This window comes from Aspergillus eucalypticola (genome assembly GCF_003184535.1).
Source record: "Aspergillus eucalypticola CBS 122712 chromosome Unknown BO83scaffold_55, whole genome shotgun sequence".
NCBI classification, from domain to species: domain Eukaryota; kingdom Fungi; phylum Ascomycota; class Eurotiomycetes; order Eurotiales; family Aspergillaceae; genus Aspergillus; species Aspergillus eucalypticola.
In genome coordinates this window covers 39,343-53,668 of record NW_020290329.1, presented here as the reverse complement: position 1 = coordinate 53,668, position 14,326 = coordinate 39,343, and the positions used below count along the sequence as shown (strand labels likewise).

At 51.4% G+C, this 14,326-nt stretch overlaps 3 protein-coding genes across 3 annotated transcripts; 1 reads left to right on the top strand and 2 right to left on the bottom strand.

The window, feature by feature from the left end:
* Positions 1 to 2,084: 2,084 nt before the first annotated feature.
* BO83DRAFT_373659 (ABC transporter ATP-binding protein) lies at positions 2,085 to 6,101 on the bottom strand (the record flags this gene model as incomplete). Its single annotated transcript, XM_025530049.1, has 2 exons — positions 2,085 to 5,114; positions 5,168 to 6,101. The coding sequence occupies 2 exons, from the start codon at positions 6,099 to 6,101 to the stop codon at positions 2,104 to 2,106; spliced, it is 3,945 nt and encodes a 1,314-aa protein (XP_025381812.1). The 3' UTR covers positions 2,085 to 2,103.
* Positions 6,102 to 11,464: 5,363 nt separating this feature from the next.
* On the top strand, positions 11,465 to 12,959 carry BO83DRAFT_383791 (NAD(P)/FAD-dependent oxidoreductase; the record flags this gene model as incomplete). The annotated part of the gene is made up of 1 exon (XM_025532553.1): positions 11,465 to 12,959. The coding sequence occupies exon 1, from the start codon at positions 11,612 to 11,614 to the stop codon at positions 12,956 to 12,958; it is 1,347 nt and encodes a 448-aa protein (XP_025381811.1). The 5' UTR covers positions 11,465 to 11,611.
* Positions 12,960 to 13,261: 302 nt separating this feature from the next.
* BO83DRAFT_327425 (uncharacterized protein) lies at positions 13,262 to 14,194 on the bottom strand (the record flags this gene model as incomplete). The annotated part of the gene is made up of 2 exons (XM_025528084.1): positions 13,262 to 13,951; positions 14,036 to 14,194. 2 exons carry the CDS (start codon positions 14,192 to 14,194, stop codon positions 13,262 to 13,264), a joined length of 849 nt encoding a protein of 282 aa, XP_025381810.1.
* Between the last annotated feature and the right edge of the window lie 132 nt (positions 14,195 to 14,326).

Below are 14,326 nucleotides of genomic sequence, written 5' to 3'. Positions count from 1 at the left end.
ACAGGCCCACGTCGACTTCCCCCAGGGTGCGATCTTCGGACCAGTGAAATGACACAATACACATATGCCCGATGGCCGCTTCCGAAATGCCCACCGTAAGCGCGATGTAAAATCCACTAGTCCGAGGCCGGGTAACATGTGACTGGTGTGACTGGAAACAAAAGTTATCTGATCCGAGATAAGTTGCTTGGCAGGATCAGGTTTCTTAGCGAGGACCAGCTGCTGTCCTTCGGTAATAGGTAAAAGTTTGCTCGGATGTAATAAAAATGAGTCATAGAATCTCCTAGCTTGACTTCATTTTCTTTAATCTTTTTATTATAGCTTTTGTTTAGGCAGGGGGTTTTTGGGATGGTGCGGATGCTGGTGGGGTCAATCAGATAACTTGAGTGAGACACGGTTGTTTTGGTGTGGGTGAGTGTATACGGTAAAGTGGTGACAGTTGGGTACTGAATTGACATTGTGGATTACACCTCATTTCAATACAAGTATTAGATGGTACACGGTGTAACCCTAATGCACTTGCCGTTTTCTTGGCCCAGCTGCCGCCGGATAGTAGGAGAATTTAGCGGGAGGAAAGGCAGAGGCAAGAGAGGGGGACTAGATGTACGGAGGAATGACGGTCTGGTTTTGCAGCATTACTGGGCAGGAAGGAGGCTGTCATTAACACAGTAGCTATCCTTAAGTGCGCGTCGAATGATCCATAAATAGGTTTATTCTGGTGGAAATGAATTCAAGCAATAGGTTCAATGAGGCATGTAGAATGTCAATCATTTCAGCCAGCGCTGCTGCTGCGTACAGTACGCCATCCGCCAGCTACAGTTACACTCCAGCTACCCTGCATACTAAGCTCGAACCTTGTTGCATGCAAGAACAGCCCGAATAATCCCACGAAAGCCACGTGCAAGACGAATGGACTCTCTAAGTACGGTTTAGGTTCGATTCGTTTCAGAGCCCAAAACTTGACTCAAATTTCAGGTTCCAGCTGAATCTCTTCCATCAAGCGACAATCAGATTAGATTAGATACTCGTCGGTGGTAACTCTGGTTCGGGCTAGACTGCGCGATTATCATACGACTCGGACTACGGACTAGACTACTGTATGGTGGCGAGAACTCCCAAAACAGCCCAGCTCTATTCCCAATAACATATTGGCACGAGAAAAAGAAAATTTTATGCAGCAGAACTCGCTTGCAGCTACTTGCACCAACAAGCTGGGAACCTCACCAAAAAATTCCTATTGGTCGGGGAATATGCATCTCCCATGGCTCAGAGAAACGATTGAATTTGAGGGATTAATTACACCTACGAATTCTATCCATAACTCCTTGGAATAAATTAAAAACTAAACTCTTCCGGATGCCTTGGTCGGACAATTTCTCAATTGTCTGTGGACTTTTGCAGCTATCAGATCTGATTAGTCTTATCAATCAATATCCCCACTTGTTATTTACTAGTATTGTTACTAGCCTCATACTAGGTGTCTTACTAGCGCAAACAGAGCATTTACACACACACAGGAAACGACCTCGCCCACATTCAGCTGATTGATAGGCTCTCGGGTCGCTCTTTTCCGACACACCTGCAAATCTTTAGGCCACCAAGCTAGCTAGCTGCCTGAATAGCTATGGCAAGGCACTGAAACAGCCCAAGACTCTGGCATCGGAAATACCTGGTTCCGGTGGTGAACACGATTCTAAGTATGGGATCACTAAGGCCGTTTATGATTATTTTGTAGCGATAGTAATCAAGGCCGAAAACGGGATGCTAAAGGTAGAGGGGAAGCCGATATGATCCTACTCATTGGCATGTCATATTATCTACTTATCCAGCTGATACACCATTGCTTGCGAGGCGGTTGTTGAGTAGACTATGGTTAGGGGAGCTTACTGCAAGCATGCTTTTCATCTAAAGACTAAGTGCTTAATGATTCCTACTACGACAATGGTTACAACACGGTCAGAAGTCTTGTAAATATCGAAGAAGAAACAATTTTGAATGTTAAACTGCCTTTTTGCAAACGAATCATAACTGAATGGTATATACAAGCATGCAAGCGATTCTATATTAAAGTCTATTAAATAATTGAAAAGGATGACCGTAGGTTTACTCCACGGTTTGATGCAACACATTCTCCCTATAGCTCGCCGATCGCTCCATAAGCTCCTCGTGTGTTCCACGATCGACACAGACACCTGCTTCAATCAAACAGATAACATCCGCCTTGCGGATTGTCCTCAGTCGATGCGCAATTGCCACGACTGTGATACCCTGTGCTGCCCTCTCCAGGCCCTCCTCCAGCAACTGCTCACTCTCTGCATCCAACGCACTCGTAGACTCATCCAGAATCAACAAGCGAGGCTTGCGTACTAAGGCACGCGCAATCGACAACCGCTGCTTCTGTCCACCAGAGAATTGGTTGCCATTCGGTCCACACATAGTTTCATATCCATCTGGCAAAGCCATGATGGTATCGTGGATGTTAGCCAGCTTGCAGGCAGCCTCAATTTCCTCCTGCGTAGCGGTGTGATTCGGAGGCGCACCGAGCCCGATGTTGAAGGCGATAGTGCCTTCGAAGAGAACACTTTCTTGAGGTACGAGAGAGATGCTGTCGCGGAAACTGGGGGATCGGTTCTTCAGGTCTGTGTGATCGATGGCGATGCTGCCAGATTGCGGGGTGTAGAGGCGTTCGATGAGGGAGATGATGGTCGACTTTCCGGCTCCGGAGGGGCCAACAAGGGCGAAGAATTTACCAGGCTGGATGTCGAGGGTGAGGCCCTTGAGGACTTGGATGTCTGGGCGGGCAGGGTAGGCGAAGTGCACGTCACGGAGTTGGATGCTGGCGGGGGTGGTAAGTTTGGGTTCAATAGTGGTGGAAGCTTCAGGATCGTGGGAAGAATTGCTTCGGTCTGGCACCCGGCCTTGCATCTTGTCGGAACCGATCTCAATCAGACTAAGGATGCGGGCCATAGCAGAACGCGCGCTGGACAGTTCTGGAGCCAGTGCAAACATCTGACTCCAGAGTAGGGCGCTGACTAGCAGGGAAAACACCACAATCAGGAACTGTGTCTGCGTGTAGGTGCCATTGATGATCTGCTTCGCACCCCACCAGTAGGCGAGCGCGTTGACGAGGTTGCCCAGGAAGTAAGTCATGGCCTGCCAGAGACTGGCTTGGAGAGTTACAACGAGGGTCTCCATGCGGGGTCCCTTGAGAGAGGCGCGGTAGGTTTGGAGAATATCCTGCTGAATAGACAGGGAGGAGACGGTCTTGATGGAGGTGATTGCTTCCACTCCAATGTCCACCGACTTGGTGTAGGCAGTCTCGTGCTTTTCTTCAAATTTGCCGAGCACAAGCAGCTCCATGATACCGGCACCAAGGAGCAGCGGCACCAGGGCCAGACAAACAAGGGCAATCTTCCAGGCAATGATGTGCGTGAGAATGATTGCAGCGATGAGGTTGACTGTAATTGAGAAGAGCGTTCCAATGACCGAACCGCTCAGTCCAGCCAGGGCGTTGCCATCACGTGTAATGTACGACAGCAGTAGGGCAGGGCTGCGTCCATTGGACTGGTGCCAATGCAGGTCTTGCTCGAACAGCGAGCGGAATGAAAGAACACGAACAGTGTAAACGATTTTCTCGGACACCCAACCGAAGCCGGACCAGCTGACCACGTTGGCGAAGAACTCGATTATAGCGAGGATGAAAAACATCAGTCCGTAGAAGTCACCGCGGTTGCTGATACTGGAGGCGCTGTGGCAGATGCTCAGGCTGCCGACGGTGTTACCGAAAATAACAGCCTCACCAGAAAAGGCTCCACCGACGATACTGGAACCAATTAAGGCGAGGAATATATACAGGAGGTGTGGCCGCAGTGAAGGGGCATATCCCTTAGCCAGTGCCCACAGTGACTTTTTAGGAGTCTCCAGCTCTTCCTCCTCAGCAGCCTCATCGCCGGCTGGGGTTTCGGTTTCTGAGACCTTGGTCTCCTCCGTCTTCTCGAGGGTTTCCCCGGTGAGACTGGCCTTTTCATTCTCAGCTTCCGTCAGCGAGGTGTCGTCAGACTTGCTAATACTGTCCACACTTGCGGAGGTGTCAGTCTTGGTGGACGAGGTTCCAAGCGTCTGCAGTTTGACTAGGTCGAAATACGCGCCCTCCTTGGCCATTAGCTCAGCGTGAGTTCCTTGCTCCAGGATTCTGCCCTTGGACATGACGATGATGTTGTCGGCGCTGGTAATTGTTGACAGACGGTGAGCAATCGTGATCATGGTCCTGCCACTGGCAATGCCGGCGATGGCCCGCTGAATGCGCTGTTCACTGCGAGAGTCCAACGACGCTGTGGCTTCGTCCAGAATGAGGACAGCAGGGTCTTTAATCAGGGCTCGAGCTAGAGAGACACGTTGCTTCTGTCCACCACTGATGAGGCGTCCGCTAGATCCAACCATAGTGCCGTATCCATGCTGCAGTGCTGAAATGAAGGTATCCGCATCCGCCAATTTCGCAGCGTGACAGGCCATCTTGACGACCTCGACAATTTCCGCGCCGCGTTTCTCAGCGGCAGCCATAAGATCCTGGCCCTCCCGGACTTCGCGGGCAACGTCAGTCAGGTCAGAGCTCATCAGTGCCATCTTCAGGCGGTCGTGATCAGGGTTACTCGAATTCATCAGGCCGTGGGCAATGTTCTCCAGCAGAGAGCGGTCGAGCAGGGAGGGTTCCTGCTGAACCAGACTGAGGTAGCTGCGCAAGTCGCGGACATTGACTTCACGCAAGTCGTGACCATCGAAGAGAATCTTCCCGTCCACCGGATCATACAATCGAGTGACAAGGCCTGCAATGGTAGACTTTCCGCTTCCTGACAAACCGACCAAAGCTGTGTGTTTGTTGGCGGGAATCGAGAGACTGATGTTGTCAAGAACGGTAACCTCGGGACGTGACGGATACTGGAAGGTGACATTTTGGAACTCAAATCCGCCCTCCGCTTGTGAGATACGGATGCCTGACTCGCCGGTGCTGTCGATCTGGGGTTCACGATCCATATCTTCGCGCAGTTTCTCGTACGAAGCGGTAGCGGCAACAAACAAGTGGAGGAAGGGAGCGACCTGACTCAGGAGCAGAGTAGCTATGCATATGGTTAGCATTGGCTAAGGGAACAGTACAAGTCGATCAACTCACCCTCGATCAGGACAAAAATGACAGTAAAAGTGGCACCAACAGTGACACCTCCCGTGCCATTTCTGACTGAATTGGCGATATGGTGACTTCCCTTCCAAAAAGCCAGACCGTTGGCCGAATAGGCGATAAAGTACAAAATACCAGACTGGATACCCACAGCGGTGGCTTTCTTCAGACCCTCGGTTTCAGCTGACTTGAGCGCACCAGCAAACTTTTCCTCCAGGCGGGCATTGGCCCCGAAGGCCTGCACTACGACGATGTTCGACAGGGCCTCGGAAGCAATGGATGCTGCACTGGCGGCATAGTCCGACATGAGCCCAGAGTACTTCTCAATGTAATGACTGCCCACGAAGGACATCAGAAGGTAGGCCGGGATCAAGGAAAGCAAAATGGCAGCCAGCTCCCAATACTTGATAAAGGACACGATGTACGCCGTGACGAAGAAGGAGAAACTTGCGAGGGTGATGCCGACTTTCTCGGAAGTACCCGAGCGGATAGTCTGAATATCGCTGCTCAGTCGCGAGGCTACCTCACCAGGAGGCAGGTTATCGAAGAAGGAAGGTTCCTGGCGCAGGAGGTTCTTCAGGTAACGTTCACGGAGGCGCTGGGTCAGACGAGCGCCGTACAGGGTCCAGCACGTGAGGTGGCCGTAGATGAGGACGAACTGGGCGATTGCCAGGTAAACGATCAGGAGAATCTCATGGTTGATACTGCTGGAGTCAGAGGAGGTGCTGCCTCCGCCGTTTTCTTCGGTGCAGGTCACGTCATTGAAGTTGTCGAGGAGCTGACCGAAGACGATGGCGATGATGGGAAAGGGGACACCCGAACCGATGGCAAACACGATGGCGGAGACTAAGGTACCCAAATCGTACTTGGAGGGGTTACCGGCCAGGAGCAGGCGGGGATAACCCGCCAGCTTGGTGAAGAATGCCATGGCGACGAGGGTCGATGGTCGGGAAGCCTGGACAGCAGCAGAAATTCTGGCCGGCGCCGCGGTTGATTTATTGCTTCGACGACGCGGCGTTGTCAGTGCGTCATGGGCGAACAAGGCCGCTTTTCGGCTGCCAGAATACTATGAGGGGGGTTCCACAGTGGACCAGCTTCAGTTCGAGAAAAACTCAACCAGGGGTCCTGCAGACATCCGAATGGAGGAGATCATCTGCGCCATCGGGGTGGGCTAGATAGATACTACGTATTGAAAGCTCTCGTCTAGGGGAGAAGAAGGCCCAGATTAGATGGCCGGTCTCGTTACGTTACTCAACTGGGATTGCGGACATCTTGGAGGCCAAGGCTACCATTGTACGGGCAGATTAACAGTGGAAATAGGAGTGGAGAGAGAGCGAAAGAGGCAGGGAGGGAGGGAGGGAGGGGGCGCAATTAGTGCGATGGCCACGATGAGCCAGAGGTGGGCATCAAATCAACCATCAAAATCCACTGTAAGACATGATACTTGCCAGACGATGAAATACGAGGGTGACGAACGGTAATATTACGCTGGTGGATCCTGTAACAGAAGCTAAAGTGTAAGATACATCAGTAATTACGCCAATCTGAAGTTGCCTGAGAAAAGTGTTAGGTAAATTGGAGTTGATGCAGGCTGAGGATTTAGCCCGTCAGTCTCCACCCGTAAGAGACAATTTGTGTGACCAGTATGCAGTTGTAGCGAAAAATGTATCGTATATACCGTATGGTATTGAAAGATGGCTATCTATCTAGGGTTAGATCCTGCAGGGGATGTGGGGCCTTCGCTTCCTTTGATCCCGCAAAACAGAAAAACAAAAACTTTCCGGTATTTCTTCCCGGAAAAGGAAAAGGAAAAAAAGATGAAGACTGCAGCTTGGCGCTCCACGATGTTGCGCGGTCGGCTAATTCCAACGGAGCCACTGTTGAAGTCACATTTTCCAGCCGGGGATGGGATATAACGTGGTTTCCCCCCTACATTGACCATCCATGGTTGACCCAGGACCCAGTAAACACATCCAGCCACTTGACTAAGTAGTGCGGTTGTCCCGCGATCAGATAAGCCCGACAACGGATCACTACCGCCCGTGAGGATGTCCACAAACGTGCAATCCTCCTGATTTGGCTACGCGTCGGACCATGCCAAAACTCTGGGAGCTGTTTGATTCGGCTACAGTGTTCCATATAGTCGGACATTTACCATTCCGCTCAACTGTATCCTGTGGGCAGAATCCGGTCGAGAATCTTAGATAGAATTTGTGACTTTCCTATTACTAGCAGTTAGCTTTGCCAGATTGGGCATAGTCCGCCGTTGTGCCGCCCTGTCATCAGTCACACTATCTTAATGTTGCGATATTGACTGCAATCTCCCCATATTAGTCTGCAAACTCTCGGGCTATTCGACGCTTATCCTGCTTTCCAGAAAGCCCTAGCAATCCAGTACCGCACAAATGAGAGAACTAACCCCAGGTAAACGATCTATTCTTTCTCGCTAGACGGAGAAACGCAGCAATAGCTGTTGTTGTATGCATGGTTCGTGCAGGATCCCAGGTTCCAGTCTTTGACCCAAACCATACCCCTGCACTTTTGTTAAGGGATTCCACCTGCGCTTTTGGGCCCGAGCTATACTGAGGCAAATAGCTCCCAACGCCATGATTGATCCGGAAAGCGTAATCAGTGATGCCCAGTTGTTCCCGTGTCGTCGACCAGAGCACCGGTGGCGGGAATGCCGACTATAGCCCTGTAATTCCTTTTATTGTCAGTGAGCAGCAAAACGGAGGGGAGAAGGGGAGCAGAACAGACCTATGCGGAGGGCTAATCAGGCCACCACGTTGTGCTGTAGTCCCTCACATCTGCTAACGGGCTGATGAGCTACCCCATTGGGGTCCGAGTTATCTGTGGTATCTGCTTTGGGGATACCCGAAACGGAACCCTGGCTAGTTCTCTTCACGTGCATTGCTGCAATACACTAGCGATGAAATGTTCCCTTGAACCCGAAGATGGTGCGCCAGGCTCTGAACCGGCCATTGGAGCGTTCAAATTTAGTATGAGTTATCATGGCCTTGATGTTGCAAACATCTTTTTTCCACTTTTTATTCCCCGTTCATGTACTTCAAATCCTCTATACTGCTCTGCGGAGTAGGATTTCCTACATACCTTCGCACCCTAGCTCGGGGGTTTCCCTCTTATCCCATATGCCCTAAATAAAGCCGGGGAGTCATTGGCATTGGAAGCGACTACATCGTACAGCCCGAGCCCTCGCCAAATGACTCGGGATGTCTAGTCAGTCTGGGGAGGACGCCCCATTTTCACCCTAATCCTGCGTCGTTCAGGCCTCAAGCTTTCCACCTATCTCTTTACTGGATACTACTATGACTCACACCGTCTATAAAATCCTCTTTTTTCTATTCAAAGGGGCGGGATTAGTAGTGATCCAGGTCTACGGTCAATTTGTCCTTGTCATACGATGCAGAAGTACAGTCTGATCATCAACAGGCACCGATGAGCGCGGAGTGCTGTCTCGTATGTCTATGCCGAACGGTCTTGCAAGCAAGCACGCGCACCACCTCGATCATCTTTTTCTACATCTCTCATCTATGTCCAAAGGGAGACGACTTCTCCCATACCAATCTCGCCCAGACATGGGTACGTACTCAGGCCCTGGAAATGGCTGTTTGTAGGCGTCATTCGTCGCCTTTCCCGTCAACCTCCTTCGAAGTAGGTCTCCTGCTCTAAGATTTGCCTTGCCACGGAGTGTACATGTCTCTCGTTTTAGGGAAGTCAAACCCACCCCCAGAAACGGCTTTCAGTTCTCCATTATTATTCACAAGATAAACCATATTTACCAGGGGGCCGTTGACCGATAATCCCTATATCGATGTCCCCCGTTCATTCATTCATGAGACACGGCTACTCTTGATCACTTCATCCACATCATGCAGTAGAACTTCGGCGTGCTACATAGTCCGCCCACCCGCACCCTCATGAAAGCTAAAGTAAAATGCAAAGCCGTGGGGGGCTGTCTGTGGATGCGACCCTGCTTCTATTCCCCGCTGTCTTCCCAATTTTGCTGTCGTCGGGACCCCCGAACTGCTGTAATTGCAAGCCAGCCCTGCCCAAGCCAAAGACGTCTATGAAGCATAGATTAAACTAATACTCGAACTTTCAAATCATATTGGTCCCCCCTCAATCACCGCTCTCGCTGTGGTTAGTCTTCTCATGTACCTCCACACCAATGCCAATGGCCTTCAAACACAGTGCATTTACTACGTGCCCGCGGCCTTTTGATGGCACGGGCGATGCGCATTCATTGCTCAGATAATCCGGGGGGACGTGAGCAGCGGCGACGGAAGGGTTGTAATAAAATGGATTTTGAAGTACAACAGCGCATCTGGTGGCACATGGTCTCATCGACTGGTAATCCGGTCGTCATCCTCCACTGTTCCTAAAACGCGAACAATAATCTCTGCAGGTTGCTTGTCTTTCCCGTGAACCACAAGAAGATACATACATCTCCCAGTGCTGACAAATGACAGTCTCACATCCACGTACTACTGATTATCAGATAATTATCGACACCGGTGTGACCTGTAGGTTCCCTCGAGCAGTTACGGCGGCCATGTCAGCCTTGATCGTGCGAATCGAACTTACTTCTTTGGGTGAAACTGTCAACCAACAACCAGCCAGTGGATTGGACCCAAGTAAGTGTGATCGCGATGCTGTTCTGGAGTTTGATGCCCAGTTTCAAGACCAATGGAGGGGTCTGCCTGACTTCTTTCAACTTGATCCGGTCAGTATCCAACACAGTCAGGCCATCTGCGAAGAGTGACCGTACGTGGCCTGGCAGCAGCTAGTTCTGCACTTCAGCGCGCTTACTCGGCTCTGCTTGCTGCACCGCCGCTTCTATTTCGAAGGCATCACATAGAACAGACATGACTATTTTAGAAAGCTAGGCTTACCGACCGGCACGAATAGTCCTAAATCTCCGGTTATTGAGGGACGATACCTGCCCGCTGGTGAGCGTGGATCCATGCCGACTGTGGTCAGTCATGGAACATGTTCATGCTGCAGTTCTGTTAGCCAGTGATGTATCTCTGTAACTGGCCGCGGTGAATGCAGTGGAAGAAGTTTAGGCAGCTCATCGACTACTGGAACAGTTGACATCTCATCTTAAGCGCGTCTCTTGGGCGTTACACACTTGCGGGTGACCTTGCAGGGACGGTGCTCGCTGGCGGAGACGTCAGTTGGCAGGGATAGATCATTGGGACAGGAGGCAGAGGAAAGTACTGCATCGCCTGCAGAGGGCCAAGTGGACTCAGCTCTGGGCCGAGTTTGTCAAGACAGCCGCAATTGGATTTGCAACTTGAGCGACACTCCTAGTTGATATGGACGGGACACAGAGTACCGAGCCTGCGAGCAGTCCATAGAACCGTGGGAAATTATGGCTTGTCTATACTGTCAACGTAGCCTCTTAGAGGAGCAGTCATGGGGTCGCTATGATGGATCGGCGAATATGCAAAGCGTTTACGAGCTGACGAACGCCGATGAACCCGGGGAAGTCTCGCCCATCTGGTGCTATAGCATAACCAGATATAGATCCCTTCGGTTCCTCTTTCTGCCTCCGTGTTTTGTTCCAGGGCCCTACGGCACAGTGAGAACAGGGACTAATATGTTTCTCGACAATAATTCTGGATAGTACGATCATCTACTAGAATGAGTGTCAAAAGTCGGCAAGCCAGCACACTTTGGGTTGATGGCTTCAGATATATTTATCGACGTCGGAGAAGACGGGGATATCCAGCGGGGATGGTTTACAGCTTGCATCAGATTTCCGGATTTCACCCTTCAAGAAGACCACCCGTCGAAATTACCGCACTCTTTTCTTTCTTTTTTTTTTTTTTTTTTTTTTTTTTTTTTTTTTTTTTAACACTCGGATGGTTCTATGACCGAGTCTATAGAAAATACTCAATTGTCAATGATATTTAAGCCGTTACCTACACGAAGACCTGGGAGGAATGCCAGCGACGGCTGCGACTTGGCGAATGAAATCTTCCACTGCATCACAAGTCAGACCATTCTTGTTTTACTCATCCACAACTCGTATACCCATCACCATTCAGTACCAGGATGAGGTGAGTCCATTGAGGATTCCGATATTATCTAGTTTGTAGATAAGTTTTCGGGGAGCCGGTCGGCGACCAGGGCCAACAATCGGCGACCGAGACGGCCCGACAGTTGATGACTAAGTCGCCGAGCAGTGATCACGCCATCGTACTTGAACAGTGGAGCCCCGAAAACTTTGGGGAATAAAGACTACTTTGTACTAGTGGCGTGGTTATAGACTCTAGGAACGCGGGTCTCGTCCAGCTCGTGGCCCTTTCCCCAAATTCTTTGCAAAGCTTCAATTTCTGTCCTGTGCATACTGTGTATATTGCATCCCTTCATTGTATCAATCACAACGCTAAGATATACAACTTAAAAAAAATGTTCTGCCGCAACGTCACGTCGGCAGCATCTACGGCTGGCCGTGCAGCAGCAGCAGCACAGCGGACATTCGCAACAGCCGCACCGGTGAGCCCCGTGGCACGCAGCCACAAGGTGGTGGTCGTCGGCGGAGGCACGGCCGGTCTGGCCATCAGCCATCAATTGCTTCGGTCGGGCAAGTTCTCGCAAGATGACATTGCCGTGGTCGATCCTTCCATGTGGCATCACTATCAACCCGGCTGGACCCTGGTCGGTGGTGGTGTCAAGACCAAGGAGGATCTGCGCCGCCCAATGCACGACCTGATCGACCCCAAGTTCAAGTTTTACAACCAGAGCGTGGGCACCTTCCTGCCGGAGAACAACTCCATCACCCTGGGTAACGGTGACAAAGTCAACTACGAACACCTGGTCGTCGCCCCGGGCATCAACATCAACTACGGCAGCGTCAAGGGTCTGCCGGAGGCTCTCGCCAACCCGGATTCCCTGGTCTCCTCTATCTACGGCTACGACACCTGCGACAAGGTCTTCACCACCGTGCAAAAGCTGCAGAAGGGCAATGCCATCTTCACTCAACCCGCCGGTGTCATCAAGTGTGCCGGTGCCCCGCAGAAGATCCTCTGGATGGCCCTGGACTACTGGAAGCGCGCTGGTCTATACAATCCCAGCAACCCGGCCAGCTCGCCCATCAACATCAGCTTCGCTACCGGCATGCCCTCCATGTTCGCCGTCGCTAAGTACGGCGCTGCGCTTGAGGCGCTGCGCAAGGAGCGCGGTGTTGAAGGCCTCTTCCAGCACGACCTGGTCGCCATCGACGGCAACAAGGCCACTTTCGCCCGCCCTGATGGCCAGGAGCAGGTGACGAGACAGTTCGATCTCCTGCACGTTGTGCCGAAGATGGGTCCTCACGCGTTCGTCAAGGACAGTGCTCTGGCCAACGAGGCTGGCTATGTCGATGTGGACGCCGGCACTACCCGCCACACCAAGTACGCTAACGTCTGGTCCGCCGGTGATGCCTCCAGCTTGCCCACCTCGAAAACTGCGGCCGCTATCACATCCGAGGCCCCCGTCCTCGTGCACAACCTGCTGCGCTCTATGGAGGGCAAGCCGACTGATGCGGTTTATGATGGATATGCCTCTTGCCCTCTGGTCACGGAATACGGCAAGGTCCTGCTTGCCGAGTTCAAGTATGGTGGTGAGCCCAAGGAGACTTTCGGTAACTGGTTCGGTATTGACCAGGCTGTTCCTCGTCGCTCGTTCTACCATCTCAAGAAGCATTTCTTCCCCTGGGTGTACTACCAATCTTTGGTCAAGGGTACTTGGGCGGGACCTAAGGGGTGGACGAACTAGGGTAGACGGAGTAGTTTAGATTTTATCATGTATAATACTAGTTAGCGTTATCATCAAATATTAGCGATGTGGAATTGTTAAGCAGCGTGTTTTTACCGTAGAGGTGTCTCTGGATACGGAAGTACTTGGATGAGCACTCATAAATATAGTACTTGATAGATGGCAAGGTAATATCGTTTTAATGAGCAAGTTGCCATCTCTGAAGAGTACCTCCAGGGTGTTTCCCTTTAACTCTTTTCTTTCATATTCTCATCTAGGATGTAGTGACATTGGTTCCTTCTATAATACATGATTATATACCATCTATATCTTCGCCGATCTAGCAGGTGCAAAATTCGATCCCAACCCCTCACCAATGCTCTCAACAATACTATCCACACTGCGTATAATCCAAGTATTTCCCTCATCACTAGCCAACCACTTGGCTCCCTCCTCTGCTTCCACATCAGCCACCCACGTCCCATCCTCAACCGCCTTCCTCAGCCCAAACACATGTGACGTCACCTGCGGACCAACCCCCGTCTGCGCTCTCAAACAAGCGATCGCAACAACCGACGTCGCCAATCTGCCCACACTCGCACCAGTAGTCCGCTTCGGATCAGACAGCAGGGCCCCATAGTTAGCGTTCAGAATGTGAACAGGTAAGTCCGGGTGCGAGTCCGCCAGCTTATTGTATAGCTTCTTCTCGAAGGGTCGGTAGATGGAGTCCCAGAGGTTCTGGCCCCTCGTACATATCTCCTGGATGTTCTCGGGGTTGGGTGTGCGGGTGGGTGTTTGTGATAGTTGCGAACTGATCGACTCGGGAAGACTGGCTTTGAAGGCGTTGAGGCAGTTGATGGTTCGCGGGATACCGTTGAAGCTGATGCATTTCAGGCCGACTTCGCGCATGAATTCTGCTGTCGCTAGGCTCTCTTTGGCGGATTGGGAGGTGCTGGCGAGTTGGTACAGCTCTGTTAGGGATTCGGGGGAGTTCATCGTCATCGTGGTGGCTGTCTATTGGAGGGTAGAGGAGAGGTTAGCTACCGCTGCGGATGCTGATGCTGCAAGTTGAGGAAAAATTGGGAAGAGAACACCGACCGATAGAGCTAGCCATGATGATTGGGATAGGTTCTGCGACTGCGCGCCTTGTTGGATCTTCCTGTATATAGATTGGATGTTTGACGGCGCGGGGACAGTGTTGGGGCGCGCTGCCGGGGCGTTGATCAGCGCCTTGAGTTGATGGGATAGTTTGGACATTCTCTTTCTTTTGCGACTGCCACCTGGAACGTTCATCGGGGTTGGGGGAGATGAGAATAGAGCGAGGTGCAGGCGGGACGGAGTGCATATGCAGGCCGATGCGCGCTTCCCTTGTCTTATCTACTGCCTCGG